The sequence below is a fragment of the Aulonocara stuartgranti genome (genome assembly GCF_965226115.1).
Source record: "Aulonocara stuartgranti genome assembly, chromosome: 8".
In the NCBI taxonomy this organism is placed as follows: Eukaryota; Metazoa; Chordata; class Actinopteri; order Cichliformes; family Cichlidae; genus Aulonocara; species Aulonocara stuartgranti.
The window spans coordinates 1,464,476-1,486,691 of NC_138959.1; the positions used below are offsets into that span (position 1 = coordinate 1,464,476).

General features: G+C 44.0%; 2 protein-coding genes across 2 annotated transcripts in view; one reads left to right on the plus strand and one right to left on the minus strand.

Moving 5' to 3' along the window:
- Nucleotides 1-22,216, minus strand: part of ebf3a (EBF transcription factor 3a) — a 281,532-nt gene that overhangs the window by 118,813 nt on the left and 140,503 nt on the right. The window lies entirely within an intron of this gene.
- Nucleotides 5,428-22,216, plus strand: part of tcerg1l (transcription elongation regulator 1 like) — a 74,699-nt gene continuing 57,910 nt past the window's right edge. Inside the window, exons 1-5 of the mRNA XM_082544658.1 lie at nucleotides 5,428-5,455; nucleotides 8,369-8,583; nucleotides 10,523-10,615; nucleotides 10,725-10,875; nucleotides 21,296-21,421. Of these exons, the coding sequence (XP_082400784.1) occupies nucleotides 8,383-8,583; nucleotides 10,523-10,615; nucleotides 10,725-10,875; nucleotides 21,296-21,421 (571 nt within the window). The 5' untranslated portion in view covers nucleotides 5,428-5,455; nucleotides 8,369-8,382. The remainder of the gene's footprint in view (nucleotides 5,456-8,368; nucleotides 8,584-10,522; nucleotides 10,616-10,724; nucleotides 10,876-21,295; nucleotides 21,422-22,216) is intronic.

Genomic DNA, 22,216 nt, shown 5'->3' on the forward strand with positions numbered 1-22,216 from the left:
AGACTGAAACAACTCAATTTCACCCCTCACTAACACTGTGTGTATGTATCTGTTAGTGTGTGTTGCAGTGTGTATGACCAGCAGTCATTTAAAACAATGACAAACTGCCAAACTCAGAGAGGAGAAGGAACAAAGAAAAATGATTTTTTACACATTTCAGGGTTTCTGTTTCTGTGTGAAATATTATCACGAAACACTTTTGAAAGCTGCTCATGTTCATGGGCTGGAGGTCGGAGGACTCAGCCTGCTCTCAGTCAAAAGGTAAACAAAAGCATCATTAACTCTGTGCTCATTATCCTCTGAAGCAGCTCCCACACAGCTGCCGTGTGCATGGCTCCTGTCTAACAGTGTCAAACACTATATATGTGTAAATGTGTGTCACAGGTTTGGACACGCCCTCTCATTTAACATTTTTTGAATGTTTTTAGGAAATCTGCAGAGGGAGCTGAAGGTTCGAGTTGCCAAACGTCAGCCACAAAACTTCAATGACTTGCAGAGGATCTGCATCGAGGACAAAACCCCCGACATGTAAAACTGACCTCTGTGATTGCAACAAAGGTTTTGCCACCAAGCACCAAAGCATCATGTATTTGTTTCATTCATGAAAATGTGAATAAATCAGTTTTGAAATGCATTTTTCTGGATTTGTTGGTTATTGTTCTGTCTCCCACTGTTCTAATAAAGCTACCATAGAAATGATGGACTGAGCATTTCTTTGTGGGCAAACTTACAAAATCATTCTTCCCTGACTGTATATGCTGATGATGTCAAGTCTATTTTAATGAAAAGTGACTGAGGTGAAGCTTTTTTAATCCAGTGGCTCCAGCTGTATTCTTTGACCTTCCTATTTGGCCCCACATGAAAAAACCAGCATTTACTGGTTTAGGTGTGAAATGGACCTGCTTCACCCTCACATGCCATCACGTAGATCTGCTAACCAGGAGCTTTGACCGTCCCGAAGACATTTTTATAAATCCACAGGAGACACAGCCTTTGCACTTTTGGCTCCTAACATGTAAAAGGAGCTGCCTCTGGAGGTCAGGCAGGCGCCGTCTCTTGCTGTTTTTACCGTGCTTTTAAAAACACGTCTTTTCTCTTTGGCCTTTAACTCAGTGTGAGTTGTCATGTGTGTTAAACTTTTGTATGTCACCATACTGATTTATTCGTTTATTCTTCTTCGCTCGTTAATACAAACTGGGCGTCACAGCGAACGCCGTCCCCACAGATACAGCGGCCAGGGAAGCACAAGTCAAGACAATTCTAGTGGCAAACTTGTCGTTCCAACCATGGTCAGCGTTACAGTACACAGCGAGACAGCGAGACAACGTTCCTCCAACGTTCCTCCAACATTCCTACATATGGCAGACAATCAACACAGGACTACATAATGTGAGAGACAAGTGTGCAAAAACCCCCAGAATGACACAAACACAACAGTGCAATAGAAATGTGCAGCAGTGGCAGTGGGTTTTGCAAACAGTGGTTGGTTGATTTATGAAGGTGTGTGTGTTCATCCAGTCACTGAGTGTTCAGGAGTCTGACGGCCTGGGGGAAGAACCTGTTCCTCAGTCTGGCAGCGAGGGCCCGGATGCTCCGGTACCTCTTTCCAGAAGCCAACAGGCTGAAGGGTGTGCGAGGGTGTGTGGGGTCCTCCACGATGCTGGTGGCTTTGCGGTCGGAGCGGGTGTGACAGGTGTCCGTGATGGAGGGGAGATCTTCTCAGCTGTTCTTACTATCCGTTGTAGGGTGTTGCGCTCTGATAGAGTGCAGTTACAGAACCGCGGTCGTTGATCAATGCTCATGAGAATTTGCATATTTAATGATCGAGGACCTGACCTCCCAGCCCATTGTTCATTCAGTGGGCTGGTGTCAGTCACTGTGTAAAGGTGCTGTTTATAAGGTTGGAAATAGGGCTGGGTTTTTATAATCGATTCATCGATTAAAATCGATCCTGGCTTGGACAACGTGAAATCGATTCATTAAAATCCTGAATCGATTTTTTTATATAAATTTATTTTGCCTGAAACGCCAGAATCTCAGGTTAAACCTCACAAAATTTCAACAACTACCAAACAGCTAAAACAGTAAATGAGAGCAGGAACACGGCTTCTGCACAAAGACGTGAACACAAAGCGCCGACGCATCAGAATCAGTGAGATGTGACTTTCTCACCGACGGCACGGACACGGTCGCTGATTCTGATGTGTCGGCGGGTCGAGCTTTGTGTTCACGCCCTTTTTGCGCTGATTCTAAAGCTGCAGGTTTTATCTCTCTCCAAACAATATTGACCGAACCAGCAGCAAAAGAAGATCCAAACTATCCATCCATCCATCCATCCATTCGCTTCCGCTTATCCTTTTCAGGGTCGCGGGGGGCGCTGGAGCCTATCCCAGCTGTCATAGGGCGAGAGGCGGGGTACACCCTGGACAGGTCGCCAGTCTGTCGCAGGGCTAACACACAAGGACAGACAACCATTCACACTCACATTCACTCCTAGTGACAATTTGGATTATCCAGTTAACCTATCCCCACAAGCTGCATGTCTTTGGACGGTGGGAGGAAGCCGGAGTACCCGGAGAGAACCCACGCAAACACGGGGAGAACATGCAAACTCCACACAGAAAGACCCCGGCCTGATGGAGGAATTGAACTCAGGACCTTCTTGCTGTGAGGCAACAGTGCTAACCACCGTGCCACCGTGCTGCCCCCAGCACCCAAGATCCAAACTACGCTTCACATAAACATGAACTCACTCTGACTTTTGCTGTTTTGCTTCCACCACAATGCACAGCTCTCTCTCTCTCTCTCTCTCTCTCTCTCTCTGTTTTCTTCATTATTCGCTTGCTTGTTACGCACAAGTCCACTGTTGTTTACAGCCTGTCAGCCGCTGTTTTTTTACTTTTACTTACTTCTGAAAAGAAAACCTAACTTCTGCCGTTCAATACTGAACAAATTTAAACGTTTTAAAATGATGCAAAATGCAAAACGCCGTGTCTAAAACCTCTGTAACGTTACGTTCATGTGTTGATTAATGGTTTTCTTTTGTTTTTGATGGACTGCAGAATATTTTTATAAAATCCCAGAACAGGAAAATCAGCTTCATGTTTTTCTGTTTTATCTTCAGCTACTTTGACACAAAGGCCTCGCTGTGATGCTCACACCTTTGATAAAGGCTGGAAAGTGTCAGCTTCCTTTTTATAGATACAAAAATATGTAAATGTACTGATCTGAATTATAATATTTCTGTCTGAGGCAAAATTTCCCAGATTCAAATCGAATCGAATCAATTCGGGACCTTGTGAATCGGAATTGAATCGATTCTAGAAATTAGTGACGATACCCAGCCCTAGTTGGAAACCTGCAGTCAGCTGAGACTGAAGAATGTGACGAAACGTTTCTCCCACTGAAAACATCCAGACGAACAGAATCAACTGTTTGCCATTTACCATCCCAGCAACAGGGCAACAATATGAGAACAGGGGTCTGTCACACGAAGCGCTCCTGACATCAGCCCCACAGAGCTGATCAAGACAATAATCCAGAAATACCGATGAGGTGGAGGGCCCAAAACGTCTCTTCACTGACGTTCATCAGCAGGAAATGTAGAACGAAGTTTGCTGCTGCTCGATGGTTTTTTCACCTGACTGAAAGACGTTACTCCGAGTGATCAATAAACACATGAAGTGTTAGTACGGAGGACTTCTCTGTGTTTCCCAGGATTTTTATTTATCCTCCTCTGCACTGATCTGTCCTAGTTCCTATAAATATTTGTTCTGTGACTTTGTTTCACTGCCTCATGTGAAGTTTATTTTAATACTCGTGCCTTCAGCTGGAGTGAGTTTTTTTATGAATGCAAAGCCTCAGTCTCATTTACACCTCCACCAGGGATTAGCAGTTTTACATGAAACGGGTTAAACGTTCTCTGATATCCTCGGCTAATTTGAATTAATTAAATCAGTGGTGAAGCTCCACTCTGCTGCCAACCAGGGAAAATCATTTATTCATTTCTGAAGTTGCCAGTCATTAAGCTTCAGGCTGAATTTCAGTTTGTGCAGATTTGTCTCAGAAAATCAGATCATGTACCGAAAACAGGTTTCTGCAAACTTCCTCATTTTATCCACAGAGATCAGTTTGTCCTTTAAAATAGTGATGAGCTCAGATTTCAGTTTCTATCACAGAAAACGGGAACAAAATAGACACAATCGAGCACCTGATCCCTTAAGTTTTATGTCCTCAGTCATACTCCGTGTGAGATTTAATCTGTGACATTACTAGAAAATACTGCCGTACTGATTCATCAGAACTGTGTGTGCATGTGTGTCGATCACGAGCAAACACTCATTAGTGCGATAATGAAGACAGTTTATTCTGTACGTGAGTTTTTTCTGAGCACATGCACAATTTAATCCGACATATTCTGGTGACGAGTGTGTTTATTTTACCTGATATCAGTAATTGTTTCTGACTCGAGCGGCTCTGCTGTAATCTCTGCAAACACACACTGATATTGACAGACGGATTAACTGTCGCCCTTTCAGAGGAGATGCTCGCCGCTATGATCGACCTCATCATACGACATTTTTTTTGATGACTGACGCATGGAAAAAAGACACACCAAGAATCTGTGAATGTTGGCAGATTATTTTAAAGAAACCAAAAAGTTTGGGTTAGATCGGGGGTCTCCAACTCCAGACCTCGAGGGCCGGTGTCGTGCAGGGTTTAGACGTGTCCTTGATCCAACACAGCTGATTTAAATGATTAAATGACCTCCTCAACATCTCTCGAAGTTCTCCAGAAGCCTGGTAGTGACCTAATCATGTGATTCAGGTGTGCTTACACAGGGTCACATTTAAAACCTGCAGGACGGTGGCCCACGGGGCCTGGAGTTGCCCAGCCCTGGGTTAGATTCTGTTTTCTGCCTCAAAGCTTCATTGATTGGGTCACTTTTTTATTATCTTTATACATGAAAAACAACAATGAATGAGTGGGAGATGTAAACATTCACAGATACCTGAAAAAATATCACATGTGGAGAGTTTTTCCTTTTCTTTTAGAAGGTCAGTCGTAGTGGCTCTTGGGTGCACCAGAGAACAACATGGGGTTAGCATCTCGCCCAGGGATATTTGGCACACAGACTGGAGCACACAAGGATCAAACCACCAACCTTCCAGTTGGTGGGAGACCTGCTCTACCAGCTGAGCTACAGCCAATCTGAACTATGAGGCGAGCTCAGCATACCCAGGGCACAGCGCTGCTCTCTGAATTCACTTACACCAGGGGTGGTTTTACCCTGGGTCAGCACACCTGAATCACATGATTAGTTCCTTACCAGGCCTCTGGAGAACGCCAAGACATGTTGAGGAGGTCATTTGAAGCAGCTGTGATGGATCAGGGACGCTGGCCCATGAGGCCTGAGTTCCCCCACCCCTGACTAACACCAACATCAGAATCAAAGGTAAATGGCCTGCATTTGTATAGCGCTTTTCTAGTACAGAGGCGAGGCTGTAGGGGCGAGTCTGGCAGCCTCCGACCAATCACAGTTTTAGATAACCACTGGCAGGAGATCCTGACCCTGCTTCTAGCCCCGCCCATTTCAGTGAACATGCAGGTTAAACTGTTGGCCAACTTAGGAAGTGCTGGGAAGGAGCTACAGGTGAAAGGCGATCAGTACCGGAGGGGGGAGGCAGGAAGCAAAACTGAAACAGTCTTTCAAAGTAAAACAGAGCACAAGAGAAGGAAACACTAACAAACAGACAATGGAAGCGGAAACAAGGTGAGCAAAACAAACAGGTGGGAGGAGACCGAAGACACGAGCACAGAAACGAGACTCACGAAAAGATGCGAGTAAAACTGATGAGGAGGACAACGGGAACCACAAACACGATAACCGCGAATAACTCAAAGCTCCTGATTTTTACGGACCATCGATTATTACACGCACACGCGCGTGAAGGGGAGCGGCTCTTTGATCTGAGAGAAGCTCAGCTCAAATCCGTTTGTACCGGACAGAGGGGGGAGGGGGGAGACTCCGTGACGACGCGGAGCTGCACGCGGGCTCCGGTGTTTTTCAACCATCAGGCATCGCAGTGACACGCGCGGTGTGTCCGTCTGGTCTGTCTGCGTCTGTCTGTCGGTATTTCACGTCATGCCGCGCGCGTGCTTTCACCTTAACCGTATTGGAGGCTGATCTGCGGACCTCCGCGAGCTGCAGCCCGAAGAACGTGACCGGAGAGCAGAGGCTCGGTCCCGCCGGTGCGAGGAGCAGTTTACCGGATAGACGCCGGAGGAGCTCCGCGGGTCGGTAGGTGACTCTTACCGGATTTACCGTGATGTTCCGGTCAGCTGCAGGTCTGCATTATCATCCTCCTCCATTCATCATCGTCATCTTCAGCAGCAGCTGTTCACAGCTGGACTCTGTTGAAGACTTTGACTTCAGATATTTTTCATCACGTTTGTTTTTATTTAAGTCTGACTTTAATAAACAGACACATACAAACTCTGTCATTAATGTGTGTGTGTGTGTGTGTGTGAGGACACCATGTTCACCGTCATGTTACATATAAAATAATATTAAGTGATTATTTTTCAGTTGAATGTTACTATTCAGAAAAGATTCAACAGCCACATTCATGCCTGTGTGTCGGCCTGACAGCACCAACTTCACGGTTCCTAATTCTGATATGATATTTATAGTGATTACTGATCAATACCTGAGTCCAAACACTAATCTGTAATCCAAGTGTGAGAAACCTCAGGCTTACATTAAGAACTTTACAATATACAATGTGAAAAAAGTAAAAATCATTAGTGAAATAATAAATGATAACAGAACAGAGAGGAGTGAAATAAAAATGTATTTAATCCAATATGACGGCTTGGAGCTCAGTGTGCGTCTTTGCTGCTACACAAAATCTCATTTTCTTTTTATAATAAAATTCATTTGTTAAGAACAACAATCATGTATTGATTTACAATCATAAAATGTGACTGATGATCGATTAAAATTATAATAAAAATGATAGTTTTTATAACTGATCAGTGAAGGAAAATGTTTGAATCTGTAGTTGATCGTGTGACCTAAACTGCTGCTGCCGACCGTGTCCGTGGTGAAGAAGATGTAGGAGCACAGAGAGGAACCTGTGAGGAACATCAGTCGGAAACACGTTGTGACTGTTTGTGGTTGGACGGATTCAGTAGAAAGAAGCTTCAGCTGATCCTGATTGTAGAGGCTAAGCCTACGCTTGAAGTCTCTGAGGTGTTCGTTGGCGGGGGTGACGCGATGCCACTGTTATGAATGAAACCTGTTACAGTCCAGCAACTCCAGCCGTACTTCTCCATTTAACATCTTTATTCCACTTCCATCAGTTGCATTTGTTGTTAACAGTTCTCTTCATCCAACACCATTCATGAGAACAGCACAGTGGTCACAAACTCTTTGCTCCTTCCCAACAACAACACACCTGCCGTTAATTACGTGCGCTACCTTAAAAACGTTCACATAGACACACCATATGGTAAAACACAAAAGGTAACAACCCATAAAAATGGCTCCTGCGCCGATCAATAAATCGCTAAAGGTTCATCAGTGTTTCAAAGAACAGGAAATGCTCGTGGTTGTCTTTCCATCAAAATGAAATTACTCACAACTCTGACAGGTGTGATGATGATTTTGAGGTGATCAGTATGATCGGATTGATAATCAGTTGGATCAGTAATGGTTTCCATGAAGAGAGTATACTAAATGCAACAGTAGAAACAGTAGAATTATATTCTATTGTTAAAGTGGAGTTCAAACACCAGTTGGAGACTTCAGTTTAACATTTAGTTCTTTAATAACTTTTACATATTTATTGGTCTGGATTCGGAGGTGTTGGCAGCGATCCGTGGTCTGTCTGGACCAGGGCTGCCCAATCCCGGTCCTCGAGAGCTACTATCCTGCAGCTTTTAGATGCATCCCTACTCCAACACAGCTGAATCAAATGGTTTGATTACCTCTTCAGCATGCCATCATGTTTGGCAAAGGCCTGAAAACAAGCCATTCATTTGATTCAGCTGTGTTGGAGTAGGGATGCATCTAAAAGCTGCAGGACGGTAGCTCTCGAGGACCGGGATTGAGCACCCCTGGTCTGGACTGATTTTGGATGAAGATGCAGTGTTTCTGTGGAAGTGTCACTTTGCGCTGATGAAGCTGATGTCACGGCTGTTGAAAGCATGTGCTCAACTCGGGTTTGACTCGTTTATGTTTTCTTTTTGTGTATTTTTTATTTGCAGATTGCTAACCTCAGCATTAACTTTTCTTTTCTTTTAGCATACGGTTTGACCCATGTGATCATACTGCTCAGCCCTAATTTGCCCATTTGCCACTCAGATGGTGATGTCATCATGATGCTGCCAGTCACCCGGTTTAAAGGTCAGCCAGCTGGCATGGTAACCACCACCACACCCTGGCTGTCTGTAAGCACTGACCCCTCCCCCCAGTGGCTGTGGTTGGCCAGCTGGTCAGCTGCAACATACCAGGCCATGCCTCCTTTGGTGTTCTACCCCCCAGCTGTGTGGATACCTGAGCACGCACAACTGATGCAGGTAACGCTGTCTGCACATCCTGCTGTTACACACGTTTCAGTTTCCTACCACAGGCTGCTAACAGAGAAGCTCTTTGTTGAACGAATCCTCCAAAGCTGTCCCAGCACTCTACACCACAGGTGTCCAACTCCAGGCCTCGAGGGCCGGTGTCCTGCAGGGTTTAGATGTGTCCTTGATCCAACACAGCTGATTTAAATGGCTAAATGACCTCCTCAACATGTCCTGAAGTTCTCCAGAGGCCTGGCAAGGAACTAATCATGTGATTCAGGTGTGTTGACCCAGGGTGAGATCTAAACCGTGACACTGGCAGGACGCTGGCCCTCGAGGCCTGGAATCGGACACCCCCGCCCTACACCATCCTCATCGTGGTCTGGTGGAAGATTTGTTTTTAATATCAAGCAATGGCTGCCTTTCCCTCTGCTCTGTTTGAACCTGTTCTGTATAATCATTGTTAGTGTTGCCTGCTCACTCATATCTGGCACTGTTCTTGGTAGTTTGGGTGATTGGTGCTGATGTGCTCAAAGATCACTAGAAAATAATCGAATAAAAAAACCTGACAGTTTCTTCTCTTGTTTATGGGAGATCGTCATAATCAAATAATAATAATTATCAAAGAAAAGAAAAGTGAGAACTTCCAGAATTCTCAGGTAGTCCCGCACCTCCTCATACAGCAGAAGTGCAGACCGCAGAAAGCCTCAGCAGGAAGTGACAGAAAGCTTTTCACAGCTGGAAACGTTTTACTCTGCAGAGTCACGCTGGAGTCTCCTCTGAATTAACAACATTATTGATGAATTAACAGCGCTGAAGGCTGTGGACGAGTCAGGTCACACGGAGCGATGCACAAGGATTTGACTGGCTTAAAACAAGGAAACCAATCAAAAACATTGTCTGGAATTTAGGTTGCTGAATGAACGAGGCGTGTCCAGACGTAGGGACAGCTTCATTGTGTCACATGCAAATCAGTCCAACAGTTTTTCTTACATGTTGACTGCTATATATTCAGCATACACTATTTTAGTGATGCAAATATGTCCGAACGTATCCCCTCACATCAGCATTCGGATGGAATTTAATTAGCTCAAAGTGATTACATTACAACAGTGAATGAGCCGAATCATGAGCAGCGCTGACTGATTACAAGACCTTCGTTTATTTTAATGTCTCATGTTTCATCTTGTCCCTGAAAGTGATTGATTTATATGTGAAGCGAAAGGGTTAAGGACATGATTTCCTCACATCGCTTCTTCAGTTTGATCTAAAGTGTCTTTAAGTGAGTTCGGCCTCCTCTGCAGTCTAGAGATAAGATGAAACTTTAATGATCCCTGAGGGCAAAGTGAATAATCGTCTGTTAATTATCGGTGTCGTATTAATTATCTCGTGCTGCTCTTCTTTAATTCTTTCTGCATAAACTCCAGTGACAGAATTTAACATCTTATCAGCAGACCTTCTGAAGTAATTTTTCTTTTCAAAGCATGTTTGTGTCGAACAAAGAAAACTGTCTGAAATCCTGCACAGTGACATTAAATGGTGGCAAGAAAGGAAGGAGCTGCAGAGAGTTCTGAGGTTCTGTGCCTGGACTGAAAAGCCGCTGACAGATCTGGACCTCTGTGCTCTGACTGGCCTCTTTTCACTCGTGGACGATGGATGAAGGAGGTTTAGTTTTTATAGTGATAATGGATCTCTGACAGCTCCTTCACCTTGATGAAAAATCCTTTTTCAATAAGAGGATGATGAGTTCAGGTCCTCATTTTATTCTGTCAGCAGCTTCATCTGAAAGTCCTCCACTTATTTCTGCACACAGCACAAAGGTCAGGCAGGGCCAGGAGGACAAATTGGACAAATTCTCCGACAGAAGGCTGCACCAGCACCTGTCTACCTGTCTGTGTGTCTGTCTGTGTTGGTGGAGCAGGAAGTTCATCCTAATTTTTTGTGGTTTCAGTGGGAACGTCCAGCAGTTGAAGTCGTTCCTCTCGTCCAGCCGTTTTATCAGTCTTCACCTCTTCACCATCATTGTCATCATCGTTTCCCAAAGGTACGCACGCACGCACGGACGCGCGCACACACACACACACACACACACACACACACACACACACACACACACACACATATACTGGAAAATGCTAATGTTGCTACTGTAGTTGCAGATCACTGATACCTGGTTCTCACCAGAGGAAGTGGGGGTGTTTCCAAGGAGACAGAAGCGCCTCCTATTAACCAATCGGATAATCCCGAGATCACGTAGACAAACCTCTGCGGCCAACCTGCTGTTGTTCCCTCCTCAGCTCTCAGGTAAGACAACACCTGCTGCAGATGTTGTGTTCGTGCTGGCCATCTTTTACAGTTTTATCTGGTGAGGATGCAGAAACGTGACAAACCAGGTGTCATGTGACATTTCTGTTCACTGAGTCATGTGACCTCTCAGTTCTTTACCTGCGATCAGTACAGTTGGAGTCAGGTATGTTTCCTTTATGAATCCACCTGATTATTCTGATCTGTTTGTTTAAACCAGCCCAGAGAGTTTAAGATTACACGCAGTTCATCCAATCAGATCAGGGACCTTCACGTCGAGGCGGGGCTTCTCATCTGGTCCTGTGCATTTAATCTGAAAGGCTCTGTGTAAAGGCCCGGCTAATCTGGAATCGAACCAACAACCACTGGAGGTTGGAGGTGTTTCAGGGATGCTGGATTCTCATTTGCCATGTTGCCATGACAACACGGCTCATTTCTGAGAGCTGAGTGGCTGTAGCTCGCTGCTCCGAGGTGAATGTGTTTTTACTCTCTCTCACACACACACACACGTACTGGTGTCAGTGTAATGGGAAGGTGATTGGTCCATTTGAAATTACCCAATGAAGCATGATGGGAAATGTGTGCTATTCAGCCCTGAGACCGCAGGCATGTGTATTGATGAGCAGAAAAACCGTGACGGACATATGAACGAACGAGGTGGCGGTCTTATTTAAAGGTGGTGTTATTAGATAGACTGAATGATGGTAGGCCTATGTGAATGTGAATCGGTTCTGTTCTGACTCAGGTGGTGTCTGCGCTTTGGAATCAGCCTCACAGGGTGGGGTGGCTGTAAACAGTGAAATGTTTAAATGTTGGTTAAACATCAGCCTGCTGATCTTCTCCTTACATGAAGGAGGGTCAGAAGCTCGTATCAACTTCACTGATATTCACAGTGTTATTGCCCCTTGAAGTGGGATCAACTCTTCAGGAGACAAAAGTGAGTGTATACACTCTTAAATTTCTCCGGCAGCATGGCCTCGCCCAAGTAGGTTTGCCCCTGAATTGCCTCCTGCATTCCTGATTTTGTTGGTCTTCAATCCTCATGTCCTCACTTGTCTATACTATGGTGGGAGGTTAAGAAAAAATATTATTTTACTTGTACTTTTCGCTCCACTGCACTATTTGACAGATTTACTGTCCATTGCCCTAATACATGAGCATGGGCTGGGCCAGAAGTAACTGACCAGATGATTACAAAGAACGGCTGGGAGTATAGAGACTGAGGAGGTTGGTGAGATAGTCAGGGGCAAGGTTGATTAGGCATTTGAAAGTAGGCAGCAGAACTTTAAAATCAATACGAAATTTAATAGGCAGCCAATGTAAGTCAGAGAGCACTGGAGTAATACAGGCAAACTTTCTAGTTCCGGTTAGGAGACGATCGCAGCTTTCTGAATGAGCTGTAACCGTTGGAGGTGAGCGAGTTGGAGTCCACAGTAGAGCGAGTTACAATAATCTAATCTGGAGGTCACAAAGGCATGTACCAGTTTTTCAAGATCTTTGTACGGTATTAAACGATTGACCATGGAAATTTGGAAGAAGCCAGATTTAACCACAGAGGAAACCTGTTTATCCAGCTTAAATGAGCTATCCAGGCAAACACCTAGATTACTTACAGTATCTGTAAGAAAGTAAGCAAAGGGAGCAAATCGGGCAGCTAGCTGGTCTCGTGGAGTGTGACTATCCTACACCATAATCTCAGTTTTCTTCTCATTTAAAATGAGAGAATTGGCTGACAGCCACTCTGTAACCTCTTTCAAGCTGTCAGACAAACGATTCAATGAAGCTGGCAGGTCATCACACAACTGGAAATAGATTTGAATGTCATCAGTATAACAGTGGTAGGAGATCTGATGTTTGTCAAAGATAGAACCCAGGGGTAGCATGTACAAGGCAACACTGGAGGGCCCAGCACAGACCCCTGTGGTACTCCACGGCAAACAGGGCAGTGGCGGATGAGTAGCAACCCATCATGAAAGAAAGTCCTACACGAGAGGTAGGATTTAAACCAAAGTGCAGAATCCTTGATGCCTATAACATGTTCCAGTCTCTCTAAAATCATTTTATGGTCTACTATATCAAAAGCAGCGGACAGATCCAATAAAATTAAAATGGCAGGGCAACCTGAGTCGGTAATTAAAAGAAGATCATTGAAAACCCTCAGCAGTGCCATTTCAGTGCTGTGGTGAGGTTTAAAACCAGACTGAAATTTGTCACTAATGTTATTTGCATTTAAGTAGGCCTGTAGTTGCAAAAGGACAGTTCTCTCTAATATTTTAGATAAAAACGGAAGTTTAGAGATAGGCCTATAATTCGCAAGGTCAGTATGGTCGAGGCTAGTTTTCTTTAGGATAGGTTGCACCACTGCATGTTTAAGTGCAGATGGGACATGGCCTGCGAGTAATGATAAATTAGCCGAGCTGAGTTTGAACTTCTCAATTGATCAATTATGCTTTAAGAGTAGAAAGTGAGATTGGTTCAGATTTGTAGAAGTTGGACGGAGATCCTCCAGGAGGACGAGGATTCACCACAGGAAGATGAGGGAGTGAGGTTTTTAGAAGTGAGATTTTCCTCGTAAAATAATTAAAAAATTGCTCACAGAGAACTGGGGAGGCAAAGTCTACTTTATCAGGGCAAGGATCGATCGCAGAATTGAAAATTTTAAACAGGACCCGGGGCTTATGGGTATTAGTCACGATGATGTCGGACAAAAAAGCCGCTTTAGAAGTCTTAAAAGAGTCCTGATATATAGTGCGGCTGCTACGTAAAAGGGATACCTGAAGCTTATCTTTTTTCCACCTCCTCTCAGATTGACAAAAGGTACGGCGTAACATCTCGTATAGAGTCATTTAACTGGAGTTGAGTGGAGGATCTAGGACGCTTCATTTTCACGGGGGCCACTAGGTCCAAGGTGGTGGAGCATGCGGATAACATAGCATTCATAATCTCCAAAAGTTGATTATGTTCATCTGGACGTAGCGTTTTGAGGCAGAAATGTTTCGTCACTCATCCAGGTGACTTCTTCAGTCTCAGCTGACTGCAGGTTTCAATCTTATAAACAGTACATTGCATAATGACTGAAACCAGCCCACTGAAGGAACAATGGGCTGAGAGGTCAGTTCCTTAATCTTAATTATGCAAATTCTCATGACCACTGACCAAAACCCACTGATCAAAACCCACTGACCAAAACCCACTGATCAAAGACCACTGATCAAAGACCACTGATCACTGAGTCCCATTCACAGAGTTGGGGAATGGCTGCAATCACAGCATTGTAAGATGGTGACAGATGTACCCTTAGGCCCCTCCTCCATTCAGAGATGGTCTTTCCCTTTTCACGTAAATGGCCTCCTTGACTCCGCCCTCAAACCAGCGTTCCTCCCTGTCCAGGATGTTACATCCTCATCCTTGAAAGAGTGTCCACTGGCCTGTAGGTGTAAATATAATGCAGAGTCCTGGCCTTGTGAGGTGGCTCTGCTGTGTTGTGCCATCCGCTCCGCCAGAGGTTGTTTGGTTTCCCCGATGTTTAAATCCTGGCACTTACCAGTGTACACTATGTTACTCTGTTTGTGTCGGGGACCCGATCCTTGGGGTGGACCAGTTTTTGGTGCAGCGTGTTTTGGGGTTTAAAAGCCACAGAAACCTGGTGTTTAGAAAAAATGTGTCTCAGCTGCTCCGATACTCCTGACACGTACGGGATCACTACAGATTTTCGCTTGGGCACCGGTACCGGTCCGAGGCCCGGAGGTTGGGGACCGCTGATTAAGAGGACCCGAGGGAAGCTCGGAAAGCTAAGCAGAAGTTATTTGGAGAGGAGAGTGACTCAGACGTGGCTCAAGTAGACACAGTGTGTAACTTTGCTACAGTGTAGCTGCACCACAGAGCAACACTGCAAAGTTCACTAAACACAGATGTTTACATTTTTCATTTATTTTTTATATTGCAAACATTTGCACTGTTATCAGTATTTGCACTATTTTATATTATTTTTTGACAATCTTTAAAGTCATTATTCAACACATTGTTATTGTTAAATAAATATCGTCAAATAATCGAGATCTCAATGTCAGTGAAAATAATCGTGATTATCATTTTTGCCATAATCGAGCAGCCCTAGAGCTGGGTGTCATCTGCATAACAGTGTAAATGTATGCTATGTCTTCTAATGATGCTGCCTAAGGGAAGCATGTATAATGTAAACAGAATTGGTCCTAGCACTGAACCCTGTGGAACTCCATAATTAACCTCAGTATGTGAAGAGGACTCTCCATTTACATGCACAAACTGGAGTCTATTAGATAGATATGATACAAACCACTGCAGTGCAGTACCTGTAATACCTACAGCATGTTCTAATCGCTCTAATAAGTTCAGCGTTCAATACAATCCACCCCTCACAACTCATCAGGAAACTGACAGACCTGGGCATCAGTTCCCTCATGTGCAAATGGTCACTGGACTTCCTGACCAACTGCCCCCAACATGTCCGGCTGGATAACCGCTGCTCATCTACAATCACGATGAACACCGGTGTACCACAAGGCTGTGTGATGAGCCCTTTCCTCTACTCCCTCTTCACCCACGACTGCAGACCTGCTGATGGTTCCAACACCATCATTAAGTTTGCAGATGACACCACGGTGATTGGCCTCATCAGTGACAACGATGAGGCCGCCTACAGGGAGAAGGTGGATCGTCTGGCTGAGTGGTGCGACAGAAACAACCTGCTGCTTAACACCGAGAAGACCAAGGAGCTCATTGTGGACTACAGGAGGAATGCTGACCCACATCCACCCATCCACATTAAGGGGACGGCTGTGGAGCGTGTGAGCAGCTTCAAGTTCCTGGGAGTCCACATCTCCGAGGATCTCACCTGGACGACCAACTGCTCCAAGCTGGTCAAGAAGGCTCACCAGCGCCTCTTCTTCTTGAGGACTCTGAGGAAGAACCACCTGTCCTCAGACATCCTGGTGAACTTCTATCGTTGCACCATCGAGAGCATCCTGACCAACTGTATAACAGTCTGGTACGGGAACTGCTCTGCCTCGGACCGGAAGGCGTTGCAGAGGGTCGTGAAAACTGCCCAGCGCATCGCCGGAGCACCACTTCCTGCCATAAAAGACATCTACAGGAAGCGGTGTCTGAAAAGGGCTGGGAAAATCATCAAAGACCCCAGTCACCCATCACATGGACTCTTCACCCTCCTGCCCTCTGGGAGGCGCTACAGGAGCCTCCGGACTAAGACCACCAGGTACCGGAACAGCTTCTTCCCCACAGCTGTCAGATTCCTGAACTCTGCCTCCTGACATCTGACCCACGTTAACTCATGGACTGAACATACACACACCCACAATGGACAACTGTACCCTCAAACACAATAATAACATGGACTGAACCACCACTCACAGCCACTAGCACTTTATATACCTCTGTAGGAATTATATCTCACTTATCTTAACTGCACTACTGTATAGCTCTGTAATAATCATTCTGTACATACGATAATTTTTAATTCTACAACTGTTTACAACTTGCATAGTTCCCATTTCTGTATAGCTGTATATCTCAGATTCTGTAAAGTTATTTATTTCATATTCTGTATAGTTTTTCATATTTATATCCTGTTCATAGCCTGTACATAGCTTGTACTCACTACAGCCTGTACATACTTATAGTTATAGAATATTCACAACATACTTCATACCGTGTACATTATAACATACCATAATAGACCCATTTCTGTAATATACTCACATATCTATATTATTGCTAATATATATTGTAATATATCTATATCATGGCTAAACCACTTCTGGGTGGATGCAAACTGCATTTCGTTGCCTTGTACCTGTGCATGTGCAATGACAATAAAGTTGAATTCTATTCTATTCTATTCTAATAGGATATTATGGTCGACAGTATCGAACGCTGCACTGAGGTCTAGCAGGACAAGCACAGAGATGAGTCCACTGTCAGAGGCCATAAGAAGATCATTTGAAAAAAAACACCTGGACTTCTTTAAGTTGCTTGAACACGTTTCACCTCTCATCCGAGAAGCTTCTTCAGTTCTGAACTGAAGAAGCTTCTCAGAATTATCTCTAATGATTGAAATTTTATTTGTGAAGAAGTTCATGAAGTCATTACTAGTTAACGTTAAAGGGATGGTTGGCTCAACAGCGCTCTGACTGTTTGCCAGCCTGGCTACAGAGCTGAAGAGAAACCTGGATTCTTATTTTCTTCAGTCAGTGATGAATAGTAAGATGTTCTGGCTTTGCGGAGGGCTTTCTTATAAAGCAGCAAACTATTTCTCCAGGCTAAACGATCTTCTAAATGAGTAATGAACCATGGGAGTTTGTGTTTGGTCTTGTTGTATTCTTTTCCTTTTTCTCTGTTTTTCTTTTCTTTTTTCCTTTTAGCAGTTTCTGGTTGGTTTATTCGTGTTGATAGTCCAAGGTCTTCTTAGTATTGGTATAGCTTTTGGATTCTGTTCATGTTAAAGTTTATATTTAAGTACCTGAGTTTTTGATTTAGTGTACCTCACCTCCCCTGTGTTATTTTTATCCAATTATCAAGTTTGTATGTTAGAATGTGCCGTTTACTGTTTCTTTATTTCTTACTTTGGGTTAGTCTCTGTTGGTATTTATCTCACCTGTGTTTCCCAGGTGTTTCCTCTCTGCCGCAAACACCCCTTTGTGTATGTTCAGTTGCTATCTGGTCCAAATATCTGCTTGCATGCCCTAGTGTTACCCGTTTCCATGTTTGCCTTTGTATGTGGTTTCATTTTCCCCTGTAGACTATGTAACTCATTAGCTAACTGGATTTCTGTTTTGTCTTTTGGACTTTTTATCAGCCTAAACGCACAGCTCATCTGTGTCGCACTTAGCCTGGTGGGGCTTAAGGCATTATCGTCCATTTACTTACAAATCAGTTGACAGGTTTGTAAACTTGTAGCTTTAGTTTGTTTACATGAAAAAAATAAACTAAACTGAAGAAGAAGGTGTTGTCTTTATGACTATTGGAGAACTTACGGGATTTACTTTGTGGCTAGCTGCTAGCCTGTACAGACCTTTGCATATCTATAGTAACAAAGCAGATGTGGCTACTGGAAGTTTTTTAACTCAAACTTGCAGCGTACACATGGTAGTTGGTTCAGCTCAGATCACATGTACACCATGAATGAACCCCTCTGGACCAAAATCACCTCCACCAAAGGACGTTGGTGCAGTTGTTTTAGGCCACACTCGAGTGCGCATACTGTGTTCGCATCTGCACAAAAGAGTAATATACAGGGTGAACCAGAGTACGACGAATGAATGAACCAGAAAGGAACCAGAGTATTATGGACTAAACACCCTAAGATTGAGGCTTTGAAGTAAAACTGTGTGTCGGTCTTTGGCTAATTAATAAGCTGGAGTGAAAGATTCACTCAGCCTTCAACTCAGCCTGTACTTTTTGTTAAATCATTTACTAATAGGACTTAGAAGAGAGAGGTCTAATGTCTGATACATTTAACTGTCCTGGTACAGTTGAAAACGGCTTTGTTTGTTTTCTTGTTTAGGTGGTCTGGGCCCAGACACAGTCTCTTGGTGGTTTGAGTTGGGTGTTTATTGCCACAATTCAGCCAAAATAAGTAAAGTCTGAATTTGCAGGTCCATGCCTATTGTAAGTGGGTTATGGTTTGAGAATGGCTTGGACACATACAGCTGCACCAGTCACCCAAAGGATTAGTGCTGTGATTGATTAGGCAATATAACCGTTGTTATATATAACCCAGAGAAAGGCGGAACATTTGAGTGCTATAAACCAGCGGTCCCCAACCCCCGGGCCACGGACCAGTAACAGTCCGTGAGTCGTTTGGTACCGGGCTGCGAGAGTTGAGGCTTGGGTGTGAAATTCACATTTTCAGGGTTTCCATGGGTCTTTTCCTGTGTGTTATGAACACATCTTTTTTCTTTTTGTACCGGTACTGGTTTTATTTCGTTGTATTTATCCGCGACACCTTAAAGGCCGGTCCGTGAAAATATTGTCGGACATAAACCGGTCCGTGGCGCAAAAAAGGTTGGAGACCGCTGCTGTAAACCATAAGATATGTTTGCCATCAACATGCAGGAACCAACTTGGTTATGTTACCATACCATCCATATACCATCCCTCCAGTAAAGCCCTCTGTGCTCCAGAAGCAAGTTAATGTTATTTATAATAGCCACCTTGTAGTCTCTACAGACTGATAACATCCAGGCAATCAAGCTGTGTAGGTGGACGAAACCAACCCCCTCCGTCTTTTGATATCAGATATCATTTGTCCCCAAATAGACTGGTTCAACTTGGGTTGGTTCTTTATAATCTCTGGGATCTTACCGGCTACTTCCGAAACCCCAGCACCAGGAAAATTATTTAGCAAAAGTTCAGTAAAAAAGAAAGGCCAGGAAACTTTTTAAGTCTGACACAGCTCAGGCCAAGAGAACAGAATTCATAAATATTCTGAATGAAGTAATATCAAAATTACTTCAACTTTCACCTGTGGTGCAGTTTTTTACGTTATTGCATTGCACTTTTCAAATGAATACTGAGTTGTTAATGTCCCTCTTTTATTGTATAATGTGGCATTATGTTTCTACATCATCTCCTGCTGAAATTTCTTCCTGCAACTTGTAGCATGATCATCTGCAGATGGTTTGTTGCATTGACATTTTAAGAGGTCTTTGTTGTGTGTCTTTATATTTTTATCTGCTGTTTGTGAGGAGCTTCCTGAGAACAGCTGCTGCCTTAAAGAATAAACTCAGGGGTGCAGGAACAGGTTATTGACTGGCTGCAGCCTGAGTCTGCATCACTGAAATAGACACAGATGTGTTTCTCTTGTCTAAATCCTCTGAGTTCATTTGTTTGAGACGATGTTCAGATGCAGTCAGAGGCTTTTGGAAGCCAACAAATGCAGATTAAATTAGCTTTTATTTAGTCAAACGTGGGTGTGTGTTCGTGTTGTTGATGTTTTCTGGCAGGAGCTCGGTTTCTCTTCAGTTTATAGTTTGTCAAGATTGATTTGTCTCAGATTGACACAACATGCTCACAGATGGAAACCTCCGCAGGAAATTCTGCTCTGCTGAATGTGGAGAGGAAATGAAAAACAGCTGAAAACTAAAAAATGTAATGTCTGCAACAGTGAGCATGTGTTGTTAAAATAATTTCTAACCTTATCATTCATCGGACTGTAAATGGACTGGTTCTTATCTAGCGCTTTTCTACTCTGGCTGAGCACTCACCATTCACCCATTCACACCAGCACTTTTTTGTCTATGCTGTCTCTAAGTGCTTACTATCTAACAGTCACACACATTCATACTCCGGTGGATGCATCGGAGAGCAACATGGGGGTTGGTATCTTGCGAGCATTGTGCTGCATCAAATATCCTTCCACAGATGTTTTATTGTCGCTGCAATGGTGCTGCCGTCAACAGATTTAGGTCAGTGTTTTCCTGAAAGGAGCGCAAACTCGTGGAGGCGGACTAATCTGCTGAAATATAACCATGCCACAAGCACACAGATCTTCATTAAAAGTGTAACTACATGAAACTTCAGTTAAGCCACAATGATATCAGCCACTTATAATGGCTGATTGCGGGGGTTTCCATATGGAGCCTCAGTGATGACAGATTTCTCTCTAATTATTTCAATGATTGTTTACTTCATTGAAGCCGGTATCAATCTGAAATTTATTCATTTGTTTTTCATGCGACTAGTTCTTTTGATTTATCAATTTAGATTCAGGGTGTTGTTGTGCTAAGAAGTATTATTGTAGGGTCTACCTTACAATATATGAGCTTCCTCCGAAGGGTGACTTGCCTCTGCCTCAGAGATAGGGTGAGAAGTTCGACCATATAGGAGGGGCTCAGAGTAGAGCTGCTGCTCCACATCGAAAGGAGTCAGCTGAGGTGGTTCGGGCATCTGACAAGGATGCCTCCTGGGCGCCTCCTGGGCGAGGTTTTCCGGGCATGTCCCACCGGGAGGAGGCCCCGGGGCAGACCCAGGACACGCTGGAGAGATTATATCTCTTAGCTGGCCTGGGAACGCCTTGGTGTTCCCCCGTACAAGCTGGAGGAGGTGGCTGGGGAGAGGGAGGTCTGGGCTTCTCTGCTTGGGCGACCCGGCCCTGGATAAGCGGAAGAAGATGGATGAATGTTTAATCTGAAGTGACTGCTTACACCCTCACTGTCAACCCTCTTTTTTATTCATTGGAAATCAGTTCAGCATTTGAACTCATACATACAAACTCTTCTCAGCTGTTCCTGTCGAGCTTGAATAAAATCTATTTACTAAGCAGAAAGAGCAGAAGACATGTGGACACTCAGTTTTTAGGCTTCGTGAAATATTCTTCAATACACTGATGAAGATCAGAAGCATCCATTTCTTATTCTGTGTGCAGATCACATCAGGAGAGACAACACAAAGACAAGAGATGTCGAACCTGAAGACTCTTCTTCTTCCTCGCTCCCACTACACCTGCTGTCTTTGTCTCCTCTCCCTCTCCCCACAGCTCTTCCTCCATCAGGTGAGTCTGATTTGATCCTCATTGTGTAATTAGTGTGTTGGTGGAGTCACAATTGCTGCTTTCGCTAATTTCATAAGCTGTATATGGATCACGTGGTAAAGCCACTTCCTGTTTACAATGCTGTGTGTTTCCTGTCTGCAGTCAGAGTAAATCAAATAAGATAATCGTATAATCTATTGATAACAGGATCTGGTTGTGACACCATAGCAAGTTCAGGTTCTGGTTCCATGCTGTGATTCTGATTGTGCAGTAGGGCTGTGCGATATGACCAAAATCTCATATCCCTAAATAAGACGTATATCGTCCTGACAACGATATATATCACAAAAATTTGACATTTCCTGTTAATTCGCTGAATCTCGGCCAGCTCGACTCATGTGAAGTGTTTTCAGCTGGGCGTCGTTTACCTGGAGTCGAGTGGGTTTTTTTTCTTTCATAGGTGGTACAAGAGGCTTGTCCTGTTTGAGTCTGAGGCCAGTTTGCACCATAATTTGCATAGCTCAGTTTTCTGGTCTGCGTCAGACTTTTCATAAACAAACCATGTCCATGCTACAGAGGTAGGCCCTCGTTTAGGAATAAGGTCCTCGATTTGTTTTGACTGGTCCTTCTGTTTGTCACCATTTCAGTTTATTTGGAAAATCTTAACAGGATCTTGAGCTTTATTGTGAAAGGTTTATGTGGAAAATAAACAAGAGGATGGTGGAGCCACACAATGGTTTTACCGTCGTTGTTGCTAATGACAGCGCATAAAAAGAGTCACTTGTCTATCCGTAGTGTGGTTATAGTACCGTAATT